The sequence below is a fragment of the Panulirus ornatus genome, chromosome 42 (genome assembly GCF_036320965.1).
Source record: "Panulirus ornatus isolate Po-2019 chromosome 42, ASM3632096v1, whole genome shotgun sequence".
NCBI lineage: Eukaryota > Metazoa > Arthropoda > Malacostraca > Decapoda > Palinuridae > Panulirus > Panulirus ornatus.
The window spans coordinates 165326-191422 of record NC_092265.1 but is presented as its reverse complement, the minus strand read 5'-3'; the positions used below and the strand labels follow the sequence as shown (position 1 = coordinate 191422).

The window sequence follows — 26097 nt, the reverse complement described above, 5'->3', positions numbered from 1 at the left end:
GGGGTGAGAGAGTATCATTAAATTTTAGGGACAATAAAAAGATGCTCTGGAAGGAGGTAAATAAAGTACGTAAGACAAGGGAGCAAATGGGAACTTCAGTGAAGGGGGCTAATGGGAGGTGATAACAAGTAGTGGTGATGTGAGAAGGAGATGGAGTGAGTATTTTGAAGGTTTGTTGAATGTGTTTGATGATAGAGTGGCAGATATAGGGTGTTTTGGTCGAGGTGGTGTGCAAAGTGAGAGGGTTAAGGAAAATGATTTGGTAAACAGAGAAGAGGTAGTAAAAGCTTTGCGGAAGATGAAAGCCGGCAAGGCAGCAGGTTTGGATGGTATTGCAGTGGAATCTATTAAAAAAGGGGTGACTGTATTGTTGACTGGTTGGTAAGGTTATTTAATGTATGTATGATTCACGGTGAGGTGCCTGAGGATTGGCGGAATGCGTGCATATTGCCATTGTACAAAGGCAAAGGGGATAAGAGTGAGTGCTCAAATTACAGAGGTATAAGTTATATGGGAGGGTATTGATTGAGAGGGTGAAGGCATGTACAGAGCATCAGATTGGGGAAGAGCAGTGTGGTTTCAGAAGTGGTAGAGGATGTGTGGATCAGGTGTTTGCTTTGAAGAATGTATGTGAGAAATACTTAGAAAAGCAAATGGATTTGTATGTAGCATTTATGGATCTGGAGAAGGCATATGATAGAGTTGATAGAGATGCTCTGTGGAAGGTACTAAAAATATATGGTGTGGGAGGCAAGTTGTTAGAAGCAGTGAAAAGTTTTTATCGAGGATGTACGGCATGTGTACGTGTAGGAAGAGAGGAAGGTGACTGGTTCTCAGTAAATGTAGGTTTGCGGCAGGGGTGTGTGATGTCTCCATGGTTGTTTAATTTGTTTATGGATGGGGTTGTTAGGGAGGTGCATGCAAGAGTTTTGGAAAGAGGGGCATGTATGCAGTCTGTTGGGGATGAGAGAGCTTGGGAAGTGAATCAGTTATTGTTCGCTGATGATACAGCGCTGGTGGCTGATTCATGTGAGAAACTGCAGAAGCTGGTGACTGAGTTTGGTAAAGTGTGTGAAAGAAGAAAGTTAAGAGTAAATGTGAATACGAGCAAGGTTATTAGGTACAGTAGGGTTGAGGGTCAAGTCAATTGGGAGGTAAGTTTGAATTGAGAAAAACTGGAGGAAGCAAAGTGTTTTAGATATCTGGGAGTGGATCTGGCAGCAGATGGAACCATGGAAGCGGAAGTGAATCATAGGGTGGGGGAGGGGGCGAAAATCCTGGGAGCCTTGAAAAATGTGTGGAAGTCGAGAACATTATCTCGGAAAGCAAAAATGGGTATGTTTGAAGGAATAGTGGTTCCAACAATGTTGTATGGTTGCGAGGCGTGGGCTATGGATAGAGTTGTGCGCAGGAGGGTGGATGTGCTGGAAATGAGATGTTTGAGGACAATATGTGTTGTGAGGTAGTTTGATCAAGTAAGAAATGTAAGGGTAAGAGATGTGTGGAAATAAAAAGAGCGTGGTTGAGAGAGCAGAAGAGGGTGTTTTGAAATGGTTTGGGCACATGGAGAGAATGAGTGAGGAAAGATTGACCAAGAGGATATATGTGTCGGAGGTGGAGGGAACGAGGAGAAGTGGGAGACCAAATTGGAGGTGGAAAGATGGAGTGAAAAAGATTTTGAGTGATCGGGCCTGAACATGCAGGAGGGTGAAAGGCGTGCAAGGAATAGAGTGTATTGGATCGATGTGGTATACCGGGGTCGACGTGCTGTCAGTGGATTGAATCAGGGCATGTGAAGCGTCTAGGGTAAACCGTGGAAAGTTGTGTGGGGCCTGGATATGGAAAGGGAGCTGTGGTTTCGGGCATTATTGCATGACAGCTAGAGACTGAGTGTGAACGAATGGGGCCTTTGTTGTCTTTTCCTAGCGCTACCTCGCACACATGAAGGGGGAGGGGGATGTTATTCAATGTGTGGCGAGGTGGCGATGGGAATGAATAAAGGCAGACTGTGAATTGTGTGCATGTGTATATATGTATGTTTCTGTGTGTATATATATAGGTGTACATTGAGATGTATGGGTATGTATATTTGCGTGTTTGGACGTGTATGTATATACATGTGTATGGGGGTGGTTTGGGCCATTTCTTTCGTCTGTTTCCTTGCGCTACCTCGCAAACGCGGGAGACAGCGACAAAGCAAAATAGTAATGATAATAATATATATATATATATATATATATATATATATATATATATATATATATATATATATATATATATATATGTATATATATATATATATATATATATATATATATATATACATATATATATATATATATATATATATATATATTCACACATAATCACCGTTTCCCGCTCAAGGGAGGTAAGGCCAGGAACAGGAGAAATCCTACATCCGCTCACATCCATTCTCTAACTGTCATGTGTAATGCACTGAAGCCACAGTTCCTGACTCACATCCAGGCCCCACAGACCTTTCCATTGTTTACCGCGAACGCTTCACATGCCATCGTTCAGTCCAGTAACAGCACGTCGAACCCGGGATACAACATCGTTCCCATTCACTCTGTCCCGGGCACGCCTTTCACCCTCCTGTATGTTCAGGCCCCGATCGCTCAATATCTTGTTATCTCCATTCTTCCATCTCAAATTTGGTCAACCCCTCTCTCCTACTACCCTCCACCTCTGGCACATATGTCCTCATTGTTAACCTTTCCTCATGCATTATCTCCACATATGTCCAAAGCATCGCGGCATACCCTCTTCAACTCTCATAACCATGCTCCTTTTATAACCACACATCTCTCTTACCCTTTCGTTACTTACACGATCAAACCACCTCACACCACATACTGTCTCAAGCATTTCATTTCCAACACATCCATCCTCCTCCGCACAGCATTATCTATAGCCCATGTCTCGCATCCATATAACATTTTTGGAACTAATTTTCCTTCAATCACCCATTTTTGCTCTCCCAGATTAAGCCCTTTCCTTCTACATAGTTTTCAGCGCCCCCATGGCCACTCCCAGGTATCTAAAATATTCTACTTTCTTCAGTTTTGCTTCATTCAAACTCACACCCCGACTAAGCTGTCATTCAACCCTGCTAAACCTAACAGTCTTGCTTTTAACATTCATTCTCAGCTTCCTCCTTTCACACATTCTTCCAAACTCATTCAAGAACTTCTGCAGTTTGTTTCTCGAATCCGCCACTAGTGCTGTAACATCAGCAAACAACTGATTTGCTTCCCAGTACCTCTTGCCCCCTATAGTCTGCATCCCCCCCCCCTCTCCGCAAGACGCGCATTTGCCTCCCTCATCACCCCATCCATAAACAAACTCAACCACCATGGCGACATCACCCCTGCCACAGACCTACCTTCACTTTCAACCATTCACTCCCCTCTCTTCCTAATCGTATTTACGCCTTATGCCATTGAAAAAAACTCTTGCCTCTAGCTGCTTTCCTACACACGGTATATCCTTAAGGCCTTAGACAAGGCATCTCTATTAACCCGGTGATATGCCTTCTCCAAGTCCATAAATGCCACATACAAATTCATCTGTTTCTATAAGCATTAATCACACACATTTCTTACAGCAAACACCTGATCCACACATCCTCTGTTACTTCTGAAACCAAATTGCTCCTCCCCAGTCTGATACTCTGTGCATGCCTTCACCTTCTCAATCAATACTCTCCCATAAAGATTACCAGGAATACTCAACAAACTTATGCCTCTGTAGTTTTAACACTAACCTTATTCCCCTTGCCTGGATGCAATGCCACTATAGATGCCTTCCGCAGCCCTCTAGCACTTCACCATGACATATAGAAATATTGAAAATTCTTCTCTTCACCAAACCAGTCTCCCTGATTTTCTTACTTCGCATACCACTCCGACCTAAACACTCTATATCTGCCACTACATCATAAAAATACATTCAACAATCCTTTGAAATACTCACTCCATCTTCCCCTCATCACCACCTGTTATCACTTCCCCTTTTACGACCTTCACCGATGTTCCCATTTGTTATCTTGTTTTTCGCTCATTATTTACATCCTCCAAAACATATCATCTCAAAAGTTTACTGATACTCTCTCACACCAACTCTCATTTGTCCTCTTTTTCAAACCTTTCACCTTCCTCATGACCTCCTGCCGCTTTCTGTTATACATCCCACAATTATTTGCACTCCTTTTCAGTAAGTACAGCCCAAAAGCATCTCTATTCTCTTTCACTGGCAACTTTACCTCTTCATCCCGCCACTCACTATCGTTTCTAATCTGCTCGCCTCCCACCTTTCGCATGCTAGATGCACCTTTGCACATGCCATCACTGTTTCCCTAAATACCTTCCATTCCTCACCCACTCCCCTGGCTTCATTATCTCTAACCTTCTTTCTACACTCAAACTCTCCTGGTATTTTGTCACACAAGTCTTTTCCAGGCCCACTTACTCTCACCACTCTCATCTCACCGACACCGTTTACCCTTTCCCGAAAACTTTTACAGATCTTCATCCTTCCAATAGATAGTGATCAAACATCCCACCAGCTGTCCCTCTCAGTAGATGTACAACCAAAGCATTTCTTTTACACGCCTATCAATTAATGCGTAATCCGGTAATGCTCGCTGACCATCTCTCTTACTCACATAAGTATTCATGTGTGTATCCGTCTTTTTTTTCTAAATCAGATATTCCTAATCACCAGTCCTTTTTCTGCACATAACTCCACAAGCTGTTCATCATTTCCATGCATAACCCGAAATACCCCATGCCCCCCAGTTATGCCCTCAACTGCCACATTACTCAACTTCGCAAATAAATCACCCATCACTAATATCCTGTCTCTGTCGTCAAAACTGCTGGCACACTCACTTAGCTGCTCCCAAAACACTTGCATCTCATGGTCTTTCCTCTCTTGGTCTGGTGCATAAGCGATAATGATCACTCAAATCTCGCCATCCACTTTATTTCTACCAATATCAATCTAGAATTTACTTCCTTACATTCTGGAATTTTGAATCGTACCGTTGTGGTATATGAGTACCGATGCGATATTGGGGACTGTCAGGCCCACCACATAAATTACATTGACATACAACCTGCACCCTGAGCCACCAACTCTCGCTTCACTTACAAGAAGGTAGAGTCAAACATCATGAACAAAAGCATGGAACGGACTAACGAGGGAGATTATAGTGAATAACATCAAATTCGTTACTAGTTGCAGTGATCAGAGGAAACTACAGACATTAAAAGCCGTTCTCATTAGAGAGAAAGCAACTGTCATCAACATCCAGACAAACATGACCACCGCCATACAGCTCTTTGATGGCCCGCCAATGGGACGTAGACGGATAGGACGCGTCATTGACCCGCCACAAGCTACCGAGTTTGCCATCCCTGTACAGCAGGAACACGGACCTGGCTTACGAAGGTCAGAGAATCAGACGAACCTCAGCTCCGCATCCGGACAGTAACGGCCTCGCTTGACCTACATATTGTATTTAGTGGTGGATTTCCTATATTCCTACCTCTTCTGTTTTTCCTCAGCTGTAAGTTTTTCTGTATTTCAACTTGCAGATGTTGCCCTTAGATTGTCACTCAAACCACCGTTCTTGATTTTGTTAACTGTTTCGTTTTTAGTGTTTTCTCTTACTTATATGTGCTATATGCAGTTATTTTCCGAGTGTTTTATATTTTGCTTGCGTTTTCCATACCTTATCCTAGTTTTGTGTCGCAGTTTTCCTCTATTTTGTAAATTCCTTGATGATTCCTCTGTGTAGGCGAAAGCTTAAATGTGTTAATGGAGAACTATGGACAAATAGTGTTTGAGCACCCAACTAATGGTAAAATAATACCGAGAAAATTAAAGAACATAAGAAAGAAGATTAATAACTAGATATGCTGTCGTTTTCAATTCTATGTACATAGAAAGTCATTTGGTGAAAAGAGAAGAGATAGTGAAAGCCTTGATAAAGACAAAATCTGGCGAGGCGGCGGGTTTGGATGGTATTACCGTTGAATCTATTAAGAAAGGGGGTGACTGTGTTTTTGACTGGTTGATAAGGATTATTCGTTGTATGTGTGGATCATGCTGAAGTGCCTGAGGATGGGCGGAATGCATGTATAATGCCATTGTATGAAGGCAATGAGGAAATAAGTCAGTATTCAAACTACAGAGGCATAAGTTTGATGAGTATTCCTTGAAAATTGTCTGGGAGGGTATTGATTGAAAGGGTGAAGGCATGTGCAGAGCATCAGATTGGGGAAGAGCAGAGTGGTGTCAGAAGTGGTAGAGGATGTGTGGATCAGGCGTTTCCTTTGAAGAATGTATGTGAGAAACACTGAGAGAAACAGAGGGTTTGTATGTGGCATTTATGGATCTGGAGAAGGCATACGATATGGTGGATAGAGATGCTTTGTGGAAGGTCTTAAGAGTATATGGTGTGGGAGGTAAGTTGCTAGAAGCAGTGAAAATGATGTAAGGCATGTGTATGAGTAGGAAGAGAGGAGAGTGATTGATTCCCAGGGAAAATCGGTCTGCGGCAGGGTGTGTGATGTCTCCATGGTTGCTTAATTTGTTTATAGACGGGGTGGTTACAGAGGGAAATGCATGAGTTTTGGAGAGAGGGGCGAGTGTGCAGTCTGTTGGGGATAAGAGTGCCTGGGAAGTAAGTCAGTTGTTGTTCGCCGATGATACAGCACTGGTGGCTGAATGAGGGAGAAACTGCAGAAGCTGGTGACTGAGTTTGGAAAAGTGTGTGAAAGGAGAAAGTTGAGAGTAGATGTGAATAAGAGCAAGGTTACTAGGTTCAGTAGGGTTGAGGGAAAAGTAAATTGGCAGGTAAGTTTGAATGGAGAAAAACTTGAGGAAGTGAAGTGTTTTAGATATCTGGGAGTGGACCTAGCAGCGAATGGAGCCATGGAAGTAGAAGTGAGTCATAGGGAGGGGGAAAGGGCGAAGGTTCTGGGAGCGATGAAGAATGTGTGGAAAGAGAGAACGTTATCTCGGAGAGTGAAAATGGATATGTTTGAAGGAATAATCGTTCCAACAATATCATATGGTTGCGAGGCATGGGTTGTAGATAGGGTTGTACGGAGGAGGGTGGATGTGTTGGAAATGAAATGTTTGAGGACAATATGTGGTGTGAGGTGGTTTGAACAAGTAAGTAATGAAAGGGTAAGAGAGATGTGTGGAAATAAAAAAAGTGTGGTTGAGAGAGCAGAAGAGGGTGTATTGAAATGGTTTGGACATAAGGAGAGAATGAGTGAGGAAAGATTGACAAAGAGAATATATGTGTCAGAGTTGGAGGGAGCAACGAGAAGCAGGAGACCAAATTGGAGGTGGAAGGATGGAGTGAGGGCGAGAGGTGTGCAAGGAAAAGAGTGAATTGGAATGATGTGGTACACCGGAGTCGACGTGCGGCAATGGACTGAACCAGGGCATGTGAAACGTCCAGGGTAAACCATGGAAAGGTCTGTGAGGCCTGGATGTGGATAGGGAGGTGTGATTTCGGTACTTTACACATGACAGCTAAAGACTGAGTGTGAACGAATGTGATAATTTTTGTCTGTTTTCCTGGCGCTACCTCGCTGACGCAGGGAATGGCGATGTTGTTTCCTGTGAACAGAAGCATACCACTATATCCAGAGGCACTGCATGTACAGTACATGAGGGTAAATGTAATATATCGATGGAATGATTGTAACATGATTACCTAATAGTTTTCTGTTTTCAAAAGATAGAAAACAAGTAAAGAAAATCTAACGGGTGCTCAATTTGCTCCACGAATGAATGTCAAATTCTTGCATGAGTAACATGAAGAATATAAACTTAATGAATGTAAAAGGAAATAGAATACACATGGAGCAGTCCAGAGATAGCAAGAGGTGATCTTAATTCCAAAACTTAACATGTTCTTTCTTGGTTCACGATTCAGAGCAGATTATTGATGGGAGTAAATCTTTTTCCGGTACTATCACTCCAGAAGTGAGCAATTGGTTCATCAAGTACCAGTGACAAAGCCTAAAAGCACCACCACTGATACATGTGCCACATGTTGGGAACCCCTATTTTAAAGATAGATGAAATTCGATAACAGTAGGTTTGGTTGTGCAAACCAACGTCCAGGGACTTCACTGCTGACAGGTTTGATAATGCTAGCTTTGTACGGTCTTCATATAAGATATATTACTTTAATGTGTTTCTGTATATGGTGACCTCGCTTACATGTATTTTTTCCGGGGGGGGGGGGGGGATTGTGGAATACTTTTGATTTATTCCGTTTCATTATAAAATAGGCATTTTGGCAACTGTTTCCACACTTTAAGTGGTATAGAGGACTTCGAGGGTATATCATTAATGACAGTGGTGCTCTATGGCTATAAACACTGATCGCGACCGTTTGGCCTTATGTAAATGTTGGGCAGCTCTGGCCACCTGTGGACTTGGTTCTAGTGTTGGGCAGCTCTGGCCACCTGTAGACTTGGTTCTAGTGTTGGGCCATAAAGTTTTCACTTCCATTGTTGTTTTAGATCATATGATTAACTTAGTGGATCACAAGTATGTAATCTCACAAGTAACATGTTGTTTGTCTTGGAGTGTCTTCTGGTGCGTCTGTGTTGGAGAGGGGTTAAGAGGGGTCAACAGGCTAATTCTAGGCTGCTCAGACCACCAGACAAGTCTTCTCCCTATGAGGGCTGGGGGCTCTCTGTATTCGTTTGGTTGATATGTAATATGATTTACAGTTTTACTCCTAGGTTTGGGTTACAATACAGTTGTATTTACAGATTATGGTTTCGACATAACATCGCTACTGCCTTGTTGGTTCTACAAAGTAAAAGTGAACAAGGTCGTAGCTGGGCAATTCTCTTGCTCTACTGCAGCAATTATACCTAATGTATGATACAGGTAAACAGTTGTGGAAAATTGTCGGTATTGATAATCGTTTGACAAGGACTACTAGAGACGAGTTCAGAACATTGTAAGATTTGTGGCGGATGAGCATTCAAGAACGTAATAACACAGCGAGACAGTGACACACGGTAATGATAACCTGGTTAGGTTTATGTAATGGATGCATTTCTTACAGCCAAATAGAAACTGAAGATATACCTAAGATTCTTCATGGTAACTCACTTAAAATTCAAGGGCAGTGTAAAGGAAGGTTTTATATGTTACCAATCTCTGTAACTAGTGTTCATGGTTGGCACGCAAAGTGTTCGCAGTTTGGGTTTGGATAGTGTAGCAACCTACTTTCTTTTCATATAATGAAGAGTGAAATATTTTTATATTTGATCCAGCGTAAGAAAAATCCAATTCATAAAACTGTACCAAGTGTGGGACACATTAGTATTCGTAAGAACTAGATGCACTGGCTTTATGGCCAGCGCACCTCATGGTGATGCAGTATACAAGGTGTAGATAGATAAAACAGCCAGTGATACATGGAAAGATGTTCCTTGGAAGTCAGATGGTTACTTTACGTATGACAGCATCATGCACATTCTGATGGGCAATCAGTCAAAGACTATGACTTCCATTTTAGTGACTCCACAAGAGACGCCTAACTAGTGTCTGGTCGAAGATGGAGACGGACGATTATCGACCTCACCAACATAGTGATGAAAAGCTTGAAATAAGATTAACGTGTAAGGACCCATTTCATTTTCCTCGTATATCCAAAATATTCTGGAATTTCCATACATTGTAGGAGTTGCATAATATAGTCACTTCAATATGATTGTATTCAGAATATTGAACCACTTTTTTCATTTGATTAAGTGTTTAAATGAACGCTTATATTCATCAAATTCTCATGAAATTAGATGTAGGTATCGTACACAAATTACTTTATCATAAGACTTGCGACCATGTGAACATAGGTAGTGTGAGGATAAGGGTAGAAGAAGACTGTACTTACGATGGAGGTCATCTCCGACATTGTATATAAATAAGTTATGTTTAAGATGATGGTAACCTGCGGCAATATTTCAAACATGAATTAGTGTTTACGATGGCGATGACCTACTACCGTAACATATAAATCATTGTTTACATTGATGGTGACCTGTTACCATATCATAGATATAATTCGTTGTTTGCGATGGTGGTGACGCGTGACCATATCATAAATATGATGACGTGTTTACAAGGTTGTGCAGGTCTGTGAGGTTGGGTTTCCCGCGTCAGCGAGGTTGCCCCAGGAAACAGACGAAGAATGTCCCATCCGTTCATATACATACATACATATTCATATACATACCAACATATACACATATACATACATATACACAGACATAGGCATATATACACATGTACATATTTATACTTGCTTGCCTTCATTCATTTCTGTCGCTACCCTGCCACACAGGAGGCGGCATCGTTACCCCATGCTTCAGCGAGGCAGCGCCAGGATAAAAGACAAAAATGGCCACATTCGTTCACACGCAGTCTCTAGCTGTCATGTGTAGTGCACCGAAACCACAGCTCCCTATCCACATCCAGACCCCACAGACTTTTCACATACCCTGATTCAGTCCATTGACAGCACGTTCCAATTCCCTCTATTCCTTGCGCGCCTTTCACCCTCTTTTTCACTCCATCCTTCCACCTCCAATTTGGTCTCCCATTTCTCCTTCTTCCCTCCACCTCTGACACATATATCCTCTTTGTCAATTTTTCCTCACTCATTCTCTCCATATGACTAAACTAATTCAACACACCTGTTCTCTTTATTTCCATACGCCTTTCTTACCCTTTCATTACTTGATCAAACCACCTCACACTACATATTGCCCTCAAATATTTCATTTCCATCACATCCACCCTCCTCCGTACAATCCTATCTATAACCCATGCCTCGCAATCATATGATATTGTTGGAACTACTATTCCTTCAAACATACCCATTTTTGCTCTCCGAGATAACGTTCTCTCGTTCCACACATTCCTCATCGCTCCCAGTACCTTCGCCCCATCCCCCACCCTGTGACTCACTTCCGCTTCTATGGTTCCATTTGCTGCTAAGTCCACTCCCAGATATCTAAAACACTTCACTTCCTCCAATTCTTCTCTGTTCAAACTTACATCCCAATTAACTTGTCCCTCAGCCCTACTGAACCTAATAACTTTGCTTTTATTCGAATTTACTCTTAACTTTCTCCTTTTATACACTTTTCCTAGTCTGAGCAAGGTGCCCATTTTGTCGACCAACCCCTGGGGATGAATGAACAGCTGAGTTGACTGTAGACCGACTGCCGCAACCAGGATTCGAACGTATGTGCTCGACCCTGTACAACGCGGAGGTATATGAATACGAATACATATAAAGTGCATATGAACGCTAACTTTCATAGAACATACAAACGAAGGGTATTCGAGTACATAGTATTCGAAGTCATTTCCCTATAGGGGCGATTTTAGCCTACCGGTAGCGCTCCCGCCCGTTGCACAGGGGTCCCGGGTTCGATCCTGGCTGTTGGAGGTTTGCATGTTCTATGAAAGTGCGCGTTCATATGCACTTTGTTCGTATTCATATACCTCCGCGTTGTACACTTAGATTCGGTAAAATGCTATCTACAGGCTGTGTGAGCCTAATGGGAAATGACCGTTGTAGACCCCGTTGCTCACCAACGTGAGACGAAGGGTGTTCGAGTACATAGGATTCGAATAATTTCCCTATTAGAGGCGATCATAGCCTATCGGTATCACTCCCGCTTGTTGCACAGCGGTCCCAGGTTCGATCCTGGCTGTTAGAGGTTTGAATGCACTATGAAAGTGCAAGTTCATATGCACTTTGTTTGTATATATATATATATATATATATGAAGATAATTGCGTACATGATACAAAATGATTTTTCTTATGGCTAGAAGCTCAATTCAAGGTTAAAAAGTATAAGAATTATACAAGAAAAAATATATAATATTGCATAAAGGTACAACATAAAATATCACAAAAATAATCATCTATTGCACCCAAAAGCTATATCACAGAGGAGTTACAGAGTCTTTAGATGGTTAAACAGTAGTGCTTTTTGGTACAAATGATTTCCTGAATTTATCGGTGCCCTGTATAGGCAGCGACAGTCTTCTTCCTGACTTATGAAATACATAGTATTGGTATAGACTGTAGAGGATGGGTTTGCCCTGTTTCTGGATGGAGTGCAGCCTTGGGCTACAGGAACCTTTAGAAAGGACCTAGGTAACACCAGGACTCTCACAAAAATTTATTTCGAGGTAATCATCAACGTATCACTATAGTGAACACGGGCATCAAGAACCAACATTGGCTCTGAGGCATACAATTTTGACGGGCACTCCTTTCTCCCGTTTTTTCTTTTTCTTTTGAATTTATAGAAATGTAAAGAAAAATTCTTTGTTTGGAGAGCAGTGCAAAATCTCAACATTACCCGTTTCCATAGATAGGTAAATAAAGTATCAACAAATTATAATTCCTATCTTTCTTAATGTACACCACAGGCAGACGAGCAGCATATGCTGCAATGCATGTAGTGCATCATGTAACCATAAGGTAATGAGGACAATGGTTTTTACTAAACAGACGAAATTGATTTAAAGAGAATGAAAAACAATCGGAGGTCGAGCCTTTCGATGGATCCCAGTGAAAAGAACCCCCCCCCCCCAAATCATTTGGCCTGTGAGAACCTACCATTTTACGTCACATGGTGGCGTATTGTCATATATTTGGAAATTTCTTGTATCAAGTTTTGGCGTTTTAACGTAGCATGTTTCAATTTTTTCTAATGTAATTCTATCATAAATGTCATTACGTCACGCCATTGTGTCAGGTATAAATTTCACGCCAGTATCATATAAGGTGTTACGTGAACAAATTTACTGCATCAAGTATCACGAATTCGACAACACCTGAATCTAGTCTCATGTACTGAGGATGTCACTATTGAGATCCTGCAACTGTGCTATTATTGTATTGATATCAATCATTGTCACAGCATGTTTGCCAGTGACACGTGAGATTCACTCTGTTGCACTTAGTGATCAGGCAAAAGCTATTCTTCACATTCTCAAAGTTCAAGGCTTTTAGGTTAACGGTGACATGACCCGCTTCCAGAGCATAATTGTAAACCTTACAAAAAATGCACTAATTTTTTTTTTCCGAGTGTTCCGCGAAATGTAAGGTACATTACTTTTGTCCGTCTGACTTTTCGAACCCTTCCATTATGCAACGACATATATAGAATGAATATTACTTAAATGTTTTTATTCGAGCAATCTTCATATCGCATTCTAATAGTGTTTTGCCTCAGTGATCAGGGAACACCTGTTTGAGACCGGTACTGACTGACGTACGACCATTGTATTTTTTTTTAATTTTGGAGTTTCATATGTAGTCAGTCATCTATATTATCATAACTTTCTGATAAACATTCTGCTGTTTAAATAAATGATTGACTATCAGAAAGCGTTCATCAAATGTACGCCGACAGTGTTACGTTGTCGTACGGATCATCTCAGTTCGTCGGGATGCTCAAATATGATCTGTAAGTCTAGGATAAATACTTTTTGATATCACTTCCCACCATATTACTCTTATTCAAAGACATAATGAATTTTTTTCTGGAAAGAGACCTGTTATCTTGATCAAAACCGCATAGATATTCAACTCCGAGAGCACAGCAATTACTAGGTGTTAACACTCCCAGATCCTACGGGAGTCTGAGCAGGTCTCACCACTGGTCCCACCCTTCTCGTTGGTGCAACACTGTTTGCGCAGACCGTTCCAGTATGCCATGTCCTTGATATCAATAACGTATTTTACAAAGAATGGTGATATTGTATCGCATATTCTATTCTAAAGATATAGACACTCTTTTATAAAACAGTTAACAATCTAAATACAGGAAATGGAGCAAGTTAATTTATCATGTTTACACTAAATAAACGTCACTTCCGGGAGTAGGGTGCTGGTGTCAGGGCTTTGTGGAGACTGCGAGAGATGTAATAGACGGTGCGCCTGGTTCACTGGTGAAGGTTGTGCAGATGATTGGCGATGATGGTGAACGACTGAGATCGAGTGATATCTGGACCATCGCCCGGCATCCATGGCCCAGGTGGCTGCCACTTCACTCAGTGACATGTAGACTGGATCCCATGACCTAGTGACGCGAGATCAGCCGCAAAAATAGGCAACTGGTGCGGAAACGAGACAGGGCCGCGGGACGTCCGCGCCTGCCTGCGGCTAGGAGCTTTCTTCCAAGAGTGCACTAATGTCATGGGTTGTTTTGGTAGCGCTGGGGCGAAAGGTGACGCCGAGGAAAACAAAAGGCGGAAAGAAGCAAACAAGAAGATAAACAAGCAAATTCAGCAAGACAAACAGGTGTACCGAGCTACGCACAGATTATTATTACTAGGTAAAGACTAAGTTGCTCTGTTTGCCTGTTAAAGCGGCCATATTGGATCTCGTACATCCCTTCCTCACATCCCTTTACTTAAATATGAATTGAGTAACACGTAAATAGGGACACATTTAGATGACAGAATTACTGTTCACGATAGCCTAATAGGATATGGTTGACAGATGGGCATATGTGTTGTATAGTAAGTGTAGTGGTGGCAGTGTTGTGATATGACAGATCCTTGGAACGTGTCGGGATGTTTTGATTCTGTACCCTCGCTTTTACAGCCTGTGTGACTTGGCATGTCTTTGGCTCCCCTCCAAATAAGTGGGATCCTGTTTGACCTTCTTGTGGGACAAAAGTAATCGTAGGAAGATTACTCAGTCTTGAATTAACTCTAGATTTTGGTTAGCGAAGATTGGTAGATATTTTGAGGAAAGTAGCTGGCGAGAGGGCAGAACTAGGGCATCTTGGTACCGGTACAGTGAGTAGAAGAACGTAGGTGGTATAAAAACATTATGTAGTTAGAGCTGGGACCATAACACTTTAAACTGATGATTATAGTTGTCAGAGTTTGCAGTCACCAGTATTGTATTTACGCTTTTAATTATGATTAAACCTTGTTGCATTACGTTGATTTAGAAAAGTTAGAAATTGCAGAATACATTTTCTAGTTTATTAGTTTACTAAAAGTAGAACTATTAAGGGTGTTGTCTATATAGTCAGCCTAATGTAGTTGAGAATCCTCGGGTTATAGAGTATAAAATTGAGGGGCAAACAGAGAGTATATTTGGGGTGGGGTGCTTAGTTAAATTAGAGCTCTGGGCTTCCTTGATAAAACAAACTTTTGAGCACTTTTTTTATTTGCATATCCAAGCTTAGTTGAAATATGGTATAAGGTCAGTAGCAAAATGAAATAATATAATATATATATATATATATATATATATATATATATATATATATATATATATATATATATATATATGAAGTTCAGCTAGAAACTTGGTAAATTAGATGTACAGAATTATTTTTCATTTCATAAGCGTGGTGAATGAATGGAATACAATGACACGACATGGTTAAGGCAATAACACACAGATTTAAGAAGTATGTTGGTAGAGAATACTAAAGAGATGGTACCCCAAAAGTGTAAGACAGTACAAACAGTTAATTAAAATTGGGCAATGGTACACACACACACACACACACACAGTAGCCTCATAAAGAAGGGACTCTTGGTGCTATTTCATGTATGGCGGGGTGGCCATGGAAATGGATGAAGGCAGCAAGTATGAATATGTACGTGTGTATATATGTATATGTCTGTGTATATGTATGTATGGGATGTATATGTGCGTGTGTGGGCGTTTATGTATATACTTGTATATGGGGGTGGGTTGGGCCACTCTTTTGTCTGTTGCCTTGCGCTACCCCACTAACCTGGGAGTCGGCGTTTAAGCATAATGAAAATAAAAGAAAAAATATTTATTTATATATATATATATATATATATATATATATATATATATATATATATATATATATTATATATATATATATATAGACAGATGATCACACACAGTAGCCTCGTGAAGAAGGGACTCTGGTGCATATATATACATAGGTAGATTGATAGCGATATATATAGCAGTATTATGGTTGCAAGAACTAAAGCACAAGAGCATGTTTTTTGTGAATATTAGTGTATGTTATGCCAGCTAAAGATAATGCCTTCATGGAACTATCAAGCAAGTAACTCGATGAATAATCATTCAAATATTCATACAAAAGCATCATGGAATATACAGTTAGTGCCATTTATTGACATTTGTGGTAGAGGTGTCATAATGACACTTATATTACAGTAGTACATTATCTAGTGTATATGAAGGTGAATGAGTCTCACTATATATTAGCATAAACACATTCTTTTTAAGAAAATGGATAGTCAGCTGTCATCTGGAAAATTAGTTTGTTTACCAGTGACAGTAAAAATTTCAGATGCATTTAAAGAAAAAATGGCTTCAGAAGTTGACAAAACATTTGTTAGAAGTCACTTAGGACTGCCACCATTATGACGTTTAAGATTGTGAGTGATGAATAATGACTGATTATCTTGTTATTGAAAAAACAAGATTTGGTAAGGATTCTGTAATGAATAAGAATCATTCTTTTGTGTCAGGTTTTACCTGTCATTAATGTGGTAAACCAGTCATCAGTGGAGAGGAATTCTAGGCATAATCCTTGTAGACCCACAGGAACACCCAGCATAATGGAAATGGTTGTGTGATGAGTTAAAAAGTAATAGTATCATCAATTGGTAAATTGTTTGGTTAGTACTGAAAGATAAGGCATGAAGCAATGATATATCTTCATTTATGATATTTTATAAATGAAATGTTATTCTTGAACATTAAAAAAATTAATTGGTGATTTGAATGTTGTTCCCACTCATCCAAGTAGCCAGTAGATAACACAGTGAAGATAGAAATGGACAAACTTTTTTTTTTCCCCTCTTTATTTTGATATAGACAGCTTCATGTGGTCACAGTAAAACAAAGTTTAAGTTTACAGTAGAAAGTGAAGTTTCTTGCCTTTAGCTACTATGCTGCTGTTAATTCAGTAACATGCTCAGGCACTGCATACATTGGTTCTGTATTTTTCTCTTAGTGATTGATTAAATTCCCTAAATGGCCTGGGCCCCCAGTTGATGTTCGAGTTCCTCACTACTCGGTCTGCCCATGTGGAAAGCGATAATGGTGTGATAAAATGGGATTGATATTTAATCTTTGTATGTACACCAAATGTCATACCTATTGGATTCTGTTTGTGTTAAGGTGATTTACTTTGCAAGGTCAAAAAACATGTCTTGGTGATTTATCAGTTTACTATAGCATTGGAACTGTCTGTGGATAATGCTTTTGGCCACAGTACTATCTTAGAGGGGTAAAAGACTAGTTTAGTTGTGCATCACTATTATCTAGCTTTGGAAGGTAAGTTAGTTTGTTTTGCACACTCTATGTATTATTTAGAGAAGACAGTAGTAGTTTCAGAGCATAATGTTGAGCTTTAGATATTATTTAATGGTAAATCATAAGGTGATTGTATTGAAAGTTATGTATGTGAGGGGAAATTGTGAATTGATTGATGTAAAAGTATTGTTAAAAATTAACAGAACCTGTAAAATCCTTACTTAACCTCCCAAACACTTGTGATATATCTTAATGTTCAGTATTTTAGTTGGAATATACAAGTCACACCTATGATTGAGCATTGGGCATATACTGAAAATGTCAACAAACAGAGGACAGACCAGGTGGTTATAATCCTCAGTAATTGGCCAATTTATTGTAGATATCTTGGAAGCTTTTAAGAATTTATAGTGTGGAAGAAAGATGTTAGAAGCACTGAAATTTTTTCTATCAAGGTTGCAAGGCACATGCACGAGTAGGAACAGAGGAAAGTGAATGGTTCCAAGTGAAGGTTGGTCTGCAGTGTGGGAGTGTGATGTCACCATGGCTATTTGATTTTTTATAGATTCATTGAAGGAGGGAAATGCAAGAATCTTAGAGAGAGGGGCAAGTATGCAGACTTTAAAGGATGAGAGGCCTTGGAAGTGAGTCAGTTGTTGTTTTCTGATGACTCAACACTAGTGGCAGATTTTGAGTGAGAGACTGCAGAAATTGGTGAATGAGTTCAGGAAAATGTGTGAAGTGAGGAAGTCGCAGATAAATTTGAATAAAATCAAGGATATTAGGTTTAGTGAGTTAGGTGAAGAGTTTAGTTGGGATGTGAGTTTGGTTAGTGCAAAACTGGAGGAAGGGAAGTGTTTTAGATATTTAGGAGTGGACATAGCAGCAAATGGAACCATGGTAATAGAAGTGAGTCATAGGATGGGCAAGGGAGCTAAGGTTCTGGGAGCTTTGAAGAATGCATGGAATGAGAGTTCAACATGTGGGAAGGCTAAAATGGGTATGTTTGGAGGTAAGTGGTTCCAACAATGTTGTATTGATGTGAGACAGGTTACAAAGGAGGATGTTCAGTGAATGTAAGATGTGTTGGAAATTAAATGTTTGACGATATGGTATGAGATGGTTTGGTTGAGTACATGATTAAAGGGAGGGGTGAGGTGTGGTAATAAAAAGAATGTGGTTGTGAGAGCTGAAGTGAGTGTATTGAAATGGTTTAGAGAATGAGTAAGGAGAGATAGACAAAGAAGATATATATGTCTGGAGTGGAGGGAACAAGGAGAAGAAGATCAAATTGGAAATGGAAGGATTTAGTGAAAAGATATTGAGTGATCAGGGCCTGAACATTCAGGAGAGTGAAATGCGTGCTCAGTATAGTGTGAATTAGAATGATTTGTTGTACAGGAGTCAACATGCTGTAAAAGGACTGAACCAAGGCATTTGAAGTGGCCAGGGGAAACCATGGAAAGGTCTGTGGGGTGTGGTTGTGGTTAGGGAGTTGCAGTTGTGGTGGCTTACACATGACAGCTAGAGAATGGATGTGAGAGGATGTGGCCTTCATCTGTTTCTGGCATTTCCTTACAAATGCCTGAAAAGTTTTTATCGAGGATGTAAGGCATGTGTACGTGTAGGAAGAAAGGAAAGTGATTGGTTCTCAGTGAATGTAGGTTTGCGGCAGGGGTGTGTGATGTCTCCATGGTTGTTTAATTTGTTTATGGATGGGGTTGTTAGGGAGGTAAATGCAAGAGTTGTGGAAAGAGGGGCAAGTATGAAGTCTGTTGGGGATGAGAGAGCTTGGGAAGTGAGTCAGTTGTTGTTCGCTGATGATACAGCGCTGGTGGCTGATTCATGTGAGAAACTGCAGAAGCTGGTGACTGAGTTTGGAAAAGTGTGTGGAAGAAGAAAGTTAAGAGTAAATGTGAATAAGAGCAAGGTTATTAGGTACAGTAGGGTTGAGGGTCAAGTCAATTGGGAGGTAAGTTTGAATGGAGAAAAACTGGAGGAAGCAAAGTGTTTTAGATATCTGGGAGTGGATCTGGCAGCGGATGGAATCATGGAAGCGGAAGTGGATCATAGGGTGGGGGAGGGGGCGAAAATTCTGGGAGCCTTGAAGAATGTGTGGAAGTCGAGAACATTATCTCGGAAAGCAAAAATGTGTATGTTTGAAGGAATAATGGTTCCAACAATGTTGTATGGTTGCGAGGCGTGGGCTATGGATAGAGTTGTGCGCAGGAGGATGGATGTGCTGGAAATGAGATGTTTGAGGACAATGTGTGGTGTGAAGTGGTTTGATTGAGTGAGCAACGTAAGGGTAAGAGAGATGTGTGGAAATAAAAAGAGCGTGGTTGAGAGAGCAGAAGAGGGTGTTTTGAAATGGTTTGGTCACATGGAGAGAATGAGTGAGGAAAGATTGACCAAGAGGATATATGTGTCGGAGGTGGAGGGAACAAGGAGAAGAGGGAGACCAAATTGGAGGTGGAAAGATGGAGTGAAAAAGATTTTGTGTGATCGGGGCCTGAACATGCAGGAGGGTGAAAGGAGGGCAAGGAATAGAGTGAATTGGAGCGATGTGGTATACCGGGGTTGACGTGCTGTCAGTGGATTGGATCAAGGCATGTGTATGGGGGTGGATTGGGCCATTTCTTTCGTCTGTTTCCTTGCGCTACCTTGCAAACGCGGGAGACAGCGACAAAGCAAAAAAAAAAAATATATATATATATATATATATATATATATATATATATATATATATATATATATATCCCTGGGGATAGGGGAGAAAGAATACTTCCCACGTATTCCCTGCGTGTCGTAGAAGGCGACTAAAAGGGAAGGGAGCGGGGGGCTGGAAATCCTCCACTCTCATTTTTTTTTTTTTTTTCAATTTTCCAAGGGAAGTAGCAGAGAAGGGGGCCGGGTGAGGATGTTCCCTCTGGGGCCCGGTCCTCTGTTCTTGGCGCTACCTTGCTGGTGCGGGAAATGGTGAATAGTATGAAAAAAAAAAAATATATATATATATATATATATATATATATATATATATATATATATATATATATATATATATATATAGGCGACTAAAAGGGGAGGGAGCGGGGGGCTGGAAATCCTCCCCTCTCACTTTTTTTTTTTTTTTTTTTTTTTTTTCCAAAAGAGGGAACAGAGAAGGGGCCCAGGTGAGGATATTCCCTCAAGGGCCCAGTCCTCTGTTCTCAACGCTACCTCGCTAATGCTGGAAATGGCGAATAGTATAAAAGTATAAATAGTATAAATAGTATAAAAGTAAGTAAGGGGAGTGGGGGAGGAATGGGATGTATTTAGGGAATCAGTGATGGATTGCGCAAAAGATGCTTGTGGCATGAGAAGAGTGGGAGGTGGGTTGATTAGAAAGGGTAGTGAGTGGTGGGATGAAGAAGTAAGAGTATTAGTGAAAGAGAAGAGAGAGGCATTTGGACGATTTTTGCAGGGAAAAAATGCAATTGAGTGGGAGATGTATAAAAGAAAGAGACAGGAGGTCAAGAGAAAGGTGCAAGAGGTGAAAAAAAGGGCAAATGAGAGTTGGGGTGAGAGAGTATCATTAAATTTTAGGGAGCATAAAAAGATGTTCTGGAAGGAGGTAAATAAAGTGCGTAAGACAAGGGAGCAAATGGGAACTTCAGTGAAGGGCGCAAATGGGGAGGTGATAACAAGTAGTGGTGATGTGAGAAGGAGATGGAGTGAGTATTTTGAAGGTTTGTTGAATGTGTTTGATGATAGAGTGGCAGATATAGGGTGTTTTGGTCGAGGATAGGGGATTAAGAATACTTCCCACGTATTCCCTGCGTGCCGTAGAAGGCGACTAAAAGGGGAGGGAGCGGGGGGCTGGAAATCCTCCCCTCTCTTTTTTTTTTTTTTTTTTTTCTTTTTTTTTTTTTTTTTTTTCAAAAGAAGGAACAGAGAATTGGGCCAGGTGAGGGTATTCCCTCAAAGGCCCAGTCCTCTGTTCTTAACGCTACCTCGCTAATGCGGGAAATGGCGAATAGTTTGAAAGAAAGAAAAGGTGTGCAAAGTGAGAGGGTTAGGGAAAATGATTTGGTAAACAGAGAAGAGGTAGTGAAAGCTTTGCGGAAGATGAAAGCCGGCAAGGCAGCAGGTTTGGATGGTATTGCAGTGGAATTTATTAAAAAAGGGGGTGACTGTATTGTTGACTGGTTGGTAAGGTTATTTAATGTATGTATGACTCATGGTGAGGTGCCTGAGGATTGGTGGAATGCGTGCATAGTGCCATAGTACAAAGGCAAAGGGGATAAGAGTGAGTGCTCAAATTACAGAGGTATAAGTTTGTTGAGTATTCCTGGTAAATTATATGGCAGGGTATTGATTGAGAGGGTGAAGGCATGTACAGAGCATCAGATTGGGGAAGAGCAGTGTGGTTTCAGAAGTGGTAGAGGATGTGTGGATCAGGTGTTTGCTTTGAAGAATGTATGTGAGAAATACTTAGAAAAGCAAATGGATTTGTATGTAGCATTTATGGATCTGGAGAAGGCATATGATAGAGTTGATAGAGATGCTCTGTGGAAGGTATTAAGAATATATGGTGTGGGAGGAAAGTTGTTAGAAGCAGTGAAAAGTTTTTATCGAGGATGTAAGGCATGTGGATTGAATCAAGGCATGTGAAGCATCTGGGGTAAACCATGGAAAGCTGTGTAGGTATGTATATTTGCGTGTGTGGGCGTATGTATATACATGTGTATGGGGGGGGGTTGGGCCATTTCTTTCGTCTGTTTCCTTGCGCTACCTCGCAAACGCGGGAGACAGCGACAAAGTATAATAATATATATATATATATATATATATATATATATATATATATATATATATATATATTCATTATTGTTGATTGTTATACTCAACCACTGTTTCCCGCTTCACGAGATAGCGTAAGGAAACAGACGAAGAATGGCCCAAGCCACACTTGTACTCATATGTATACATAAACGCACATATGCACATGTACATACATATACATATCAGCGTATACATACATACACAGACACATATGTACACGTCTTTTCGTACTTGCTGCTTTCATCCATTCCTGTCGCTACCCCACCACACAGGAAGTAAACCCCCCCCCCCGGAAAAAAAAAGCAAGGTGATTATTGATGCTTATGCACCTGGTCATGAAAAGAAAGATCATGAGATGCAAGTGTTTTGGGAGCAGCTGAGTGACTGTGTCAGCAACTTTGATGCATGAGACTGCATTTTAGTAATGGGTGATTTAAATGCAAAGGTGAGTAATGTGGTAGTTAAGGGTATAATTGGTGTACATGGGTTATTTAGTGTTGTAAATGGAAATGGTGAAGAGCTTGTGGATTTTTGTGCTGGAAAAAGATTGGTGATTGGGAGTACCTGGTTTAAGAAGAGAGATATACAAAAGTATATGTATTTGAGTAAGAGAGATGGTCAAAGGGCATGATTGGATTACATATTAATTGATAGACATGTAAAAGAGAAACTATTGGATGTAAATGTGCTCAGGGGCAGCTCGAGGGATGTCTGATCACAGTCTTGTGGAGGCATAGATGAAGATTTGTAGAGGTTTTCAGAAGAGAGAATGTTTAGAAGAGAGTGATGAGAGTAAGTGAGCTTGGAAAGGAGACATGTATGAGGAAGTACCAGGATAGATTGAGTGTAGAATGGCAAAAGGTGAGAGCAAATGACATGAGGGGGGGGTGGATGAGGAATGGGATGTATTTGTTGAAGAAGTGGAGGCTTGTGCAAAAGATGCATGTGGCATGAGAAAGGTAGGGGGAGGGCAGATTAGAAAGGGTAGTGAGTGGTGGGATGAAGAAGTAAAGTTGTTTGTGAAAGAGGAAAAAGAGGTGTTGGGACGATACTTGCAAGGATGTAGTGCAAATGACTGGGAAATTTATAAAAGAGAGTGGCATGAGGTCAAGAGAAAGGTGCAAGGGTTGAAAAAAGGGCAAATGAGAGTTGAATTGAGAGAGTATCATTAAATTTTAAGGAGAGTAAAAATGTGTTTTGTAAAGAGGTAAGTTACTTGCATAAGACGAGAACAAATGGGAAAATCGGTGAAGGGGCAAATGGGGAAATGATAACAGGTAGTGATGAAGTGAGGAGATAGAGTTAGTATTTTGAAGGTTTGTTGAATGCGTTTGATGATAGAGCGGCAGATATAGGATGTTTCAGTTGGGTTGGTGTGCAAAGTGAGAGGGTCTGGGAAAATGGTTTGGTAAAGAGAGAAGAAGTGAAAGCTTTGCGGAAGATGAAATCTGGTGGCAAAGGTGGCAAGTTTGGATGGTTTTGCAGTGGAATTTATTAATAAAGTGGGTGACCGTGTTGTTAATTGGTTGGTTAGGATATTCAGTGTATGTATGGACCGTCGTGAAGTACATGATGATTGGCAGAATAAATGCATAGTACCATTGTACAAAGACAAAGGGATAAAGGTGAGTGCTCAAACTACAGAGGCGTAAGTTTGTTGAGTATTCCTGGAAAATTACATGGGAGGGTATTGATGGAAACGATGAAGGCATGTACAGAGCATCAGATTAGGGAAGAGCAGTGTGGTTTCAGAAGTGGTAAAGGATGTGTGGATCAGGTGTTTGCTTTGAAGCATGTGTGTGAGAAATACTTAAAAAAAAATGGATTTGTTTGTTGCATTTATGAATCTGGAGAAGGCATATGATAGAGTTGATGGAGATGCTTTGTGGAAGGTCTTAAGAATATATGGTGTGGGATGTAAGTTGCTAGAAGTAGTGAAAACTTTTTACCAGTATACAAGACATGTGTATGAGTAGGAAGAGATTAAAGTGATTGGTTCCCAGTGAATATTGGTCTGTAACAGGGGTGTGTGATGTCCCTGTGGTTGTTCACTTTGCTTATTGATTGGGTGGTTAGGGATGTAAGTGCAAGAGTTTTGGAGAGAAGGAGAGCATGCAGTCTGTTGAGGATGAGAGGGCATGGGATGTGAGTCAGTTGTTTGCTGATGGTAAAGCTCTAGTGGTTGATTTGAGTGTGAAACTGCAGAAGTTGGTGTCTGGGTTTCAAGAAGTGTGTGAAAGGAGAAAGTTGAGAGTAAATGTAAGTAAGAGCAAGGTTAGGTTCAATAGGGTAAAGGGACAAGTTCAATGGGATGTAAGTTTGAATGGAGAAGTATTGGAGGAATTGAAGTGTTTTAGCTATCTCGGAGTGGGCTTAGTAGCGAATGGAACTATGGAAGTGGAAATGACTCACAGGGTAGGAGAGGGGGTGAAGGTTCTGGGCCGATCAAGAATGTGTGGAAGGAGAGAATGTTATCTCAGAGAGCAAAAATGGGTATGTTTGAAGGAAAAGTAGTACCAACAATGTTATATGGTTCAAGACATGGGCTATAGATAGGGTTCTGAGGAGGGTGGATGTGTTGGAAAGGAAATTTTGAGGACAATATGTGGTGTGAGGTGGTTTGATCGAGTAAGTAATGAAAGGGTAAGAGAGATGTGTTGAAATAAAGAGTATGGTTGAGAGAGCAGAGGAGGGTGTGTTGAAATGGTTTGGACATATGGAGAGAATGAGTGAGGAAAGATTGACAAAGAGGATATATGTGTCTGAGGTGGAGGGAACAAAGAGGAGGAGACCAAATTGGACGTGGGTGGATGGAGTGAAATGATTTTGAGCAGTCAGGGCCTGAACATACAAGAGGGTAAAAGGCGTGCAAGGAATAGAGTGAAGTGGAACGATGTGATATACTAGGGTTGACATGCTGTCATTGGACTGAACCAGGGCATGTGAAGTGTTTGGGGTAAACCATGGAAAGGTCTGTGGGGCGTGGATGTGGAAATGGAGCTGTGTTTTTGGTGCATCACACATGACAGTTAGAGACTGAGTGTGAACGAATGTGGCCTTTTTGTCTGTTTTTCTGGCACTGCTTTGCTGAAACGGGGGGTAGTGATGCTATTTCCTGTGTGGTGGGATAGCGACAGGAATGGATGAAGGCAAGCTAATGTGAATATGTACTTGTTTATATGTCTATGTCTATGTATGTATATATGCATGTATGGGTGTGACAAAGTATGATGAATGAATATGAATATTTTTTTCATACTGTTCGCTATTTCCTGCGTTAGCGAGGTAGCATTAAGAACAGAGGACTGAGCCTTTGAGGGAACATCCTCACTTGGCCTCCTTCTCTATTCTTTCTTTTGGAAAATGAAAAACGAGAGGGGAGGATTTCCAGCCCCCCCGCTCCCTTCCCTTTTAGTCGCCTTCTACAACACGCAGGGAATACATGGCAAGTATTCTTTCTCTCCTATTCCCAGGGATAAAATATATATATATATTTTTTTTTTTTTTTTGCCGCTGTCTCCCGCGTTTGCGAGGTAGCGCAAGGAAACAGACGAAAGAAATGGCCCAACCCACCCCCATATACATGTATATACATACGTCCACACACGCAAATATACATACCTACACAGCTTTCCATGGTTTACCCCAGACGCTTCACATGCCTTGATTCAATCCACTGACAGCACGTCAACCCCGGTATACCACATCGCTCCAATTCACTCTATTCCTTGCCCTCCTTTCACCCTCCTGCATGTTCAGGCCCCGATCACACAAAATCTTTTTCACTCCATCTTTCCACCTCCAATTTGGTCTCCCTCTTCTCCTCGTTCCCTCCACCTCCGACACATATATCCTCTTGGTCAATCTTTCCTCACT

The 26097-nt window shown here is 40.9% G+C and overlaps 1 protein-coding gene across 1 annotated transcript in view; it reads left to right on the top strand.

The window, feature by feature from the left end:
- The first annotated feature begins 14035 nt into the window (after positions 1-14035).
- Galphas (G protein alpha s subunit) overlaps positions 14036-26097 on the top strand; it is a 123505-nt gene continuing 111443 nt past the window's right edge. The window contains exon 1 of the mRNA XM_071686222.1: positions 14036-14437. Coding sequence (XP_071542323.1) covers positions 14299-14437 — 139 coding nt within the window. The 5' untranslated portion in view covers positions 14036-14298. The remainder of the gene's footprint in view (positions 14438-26097) is intronic.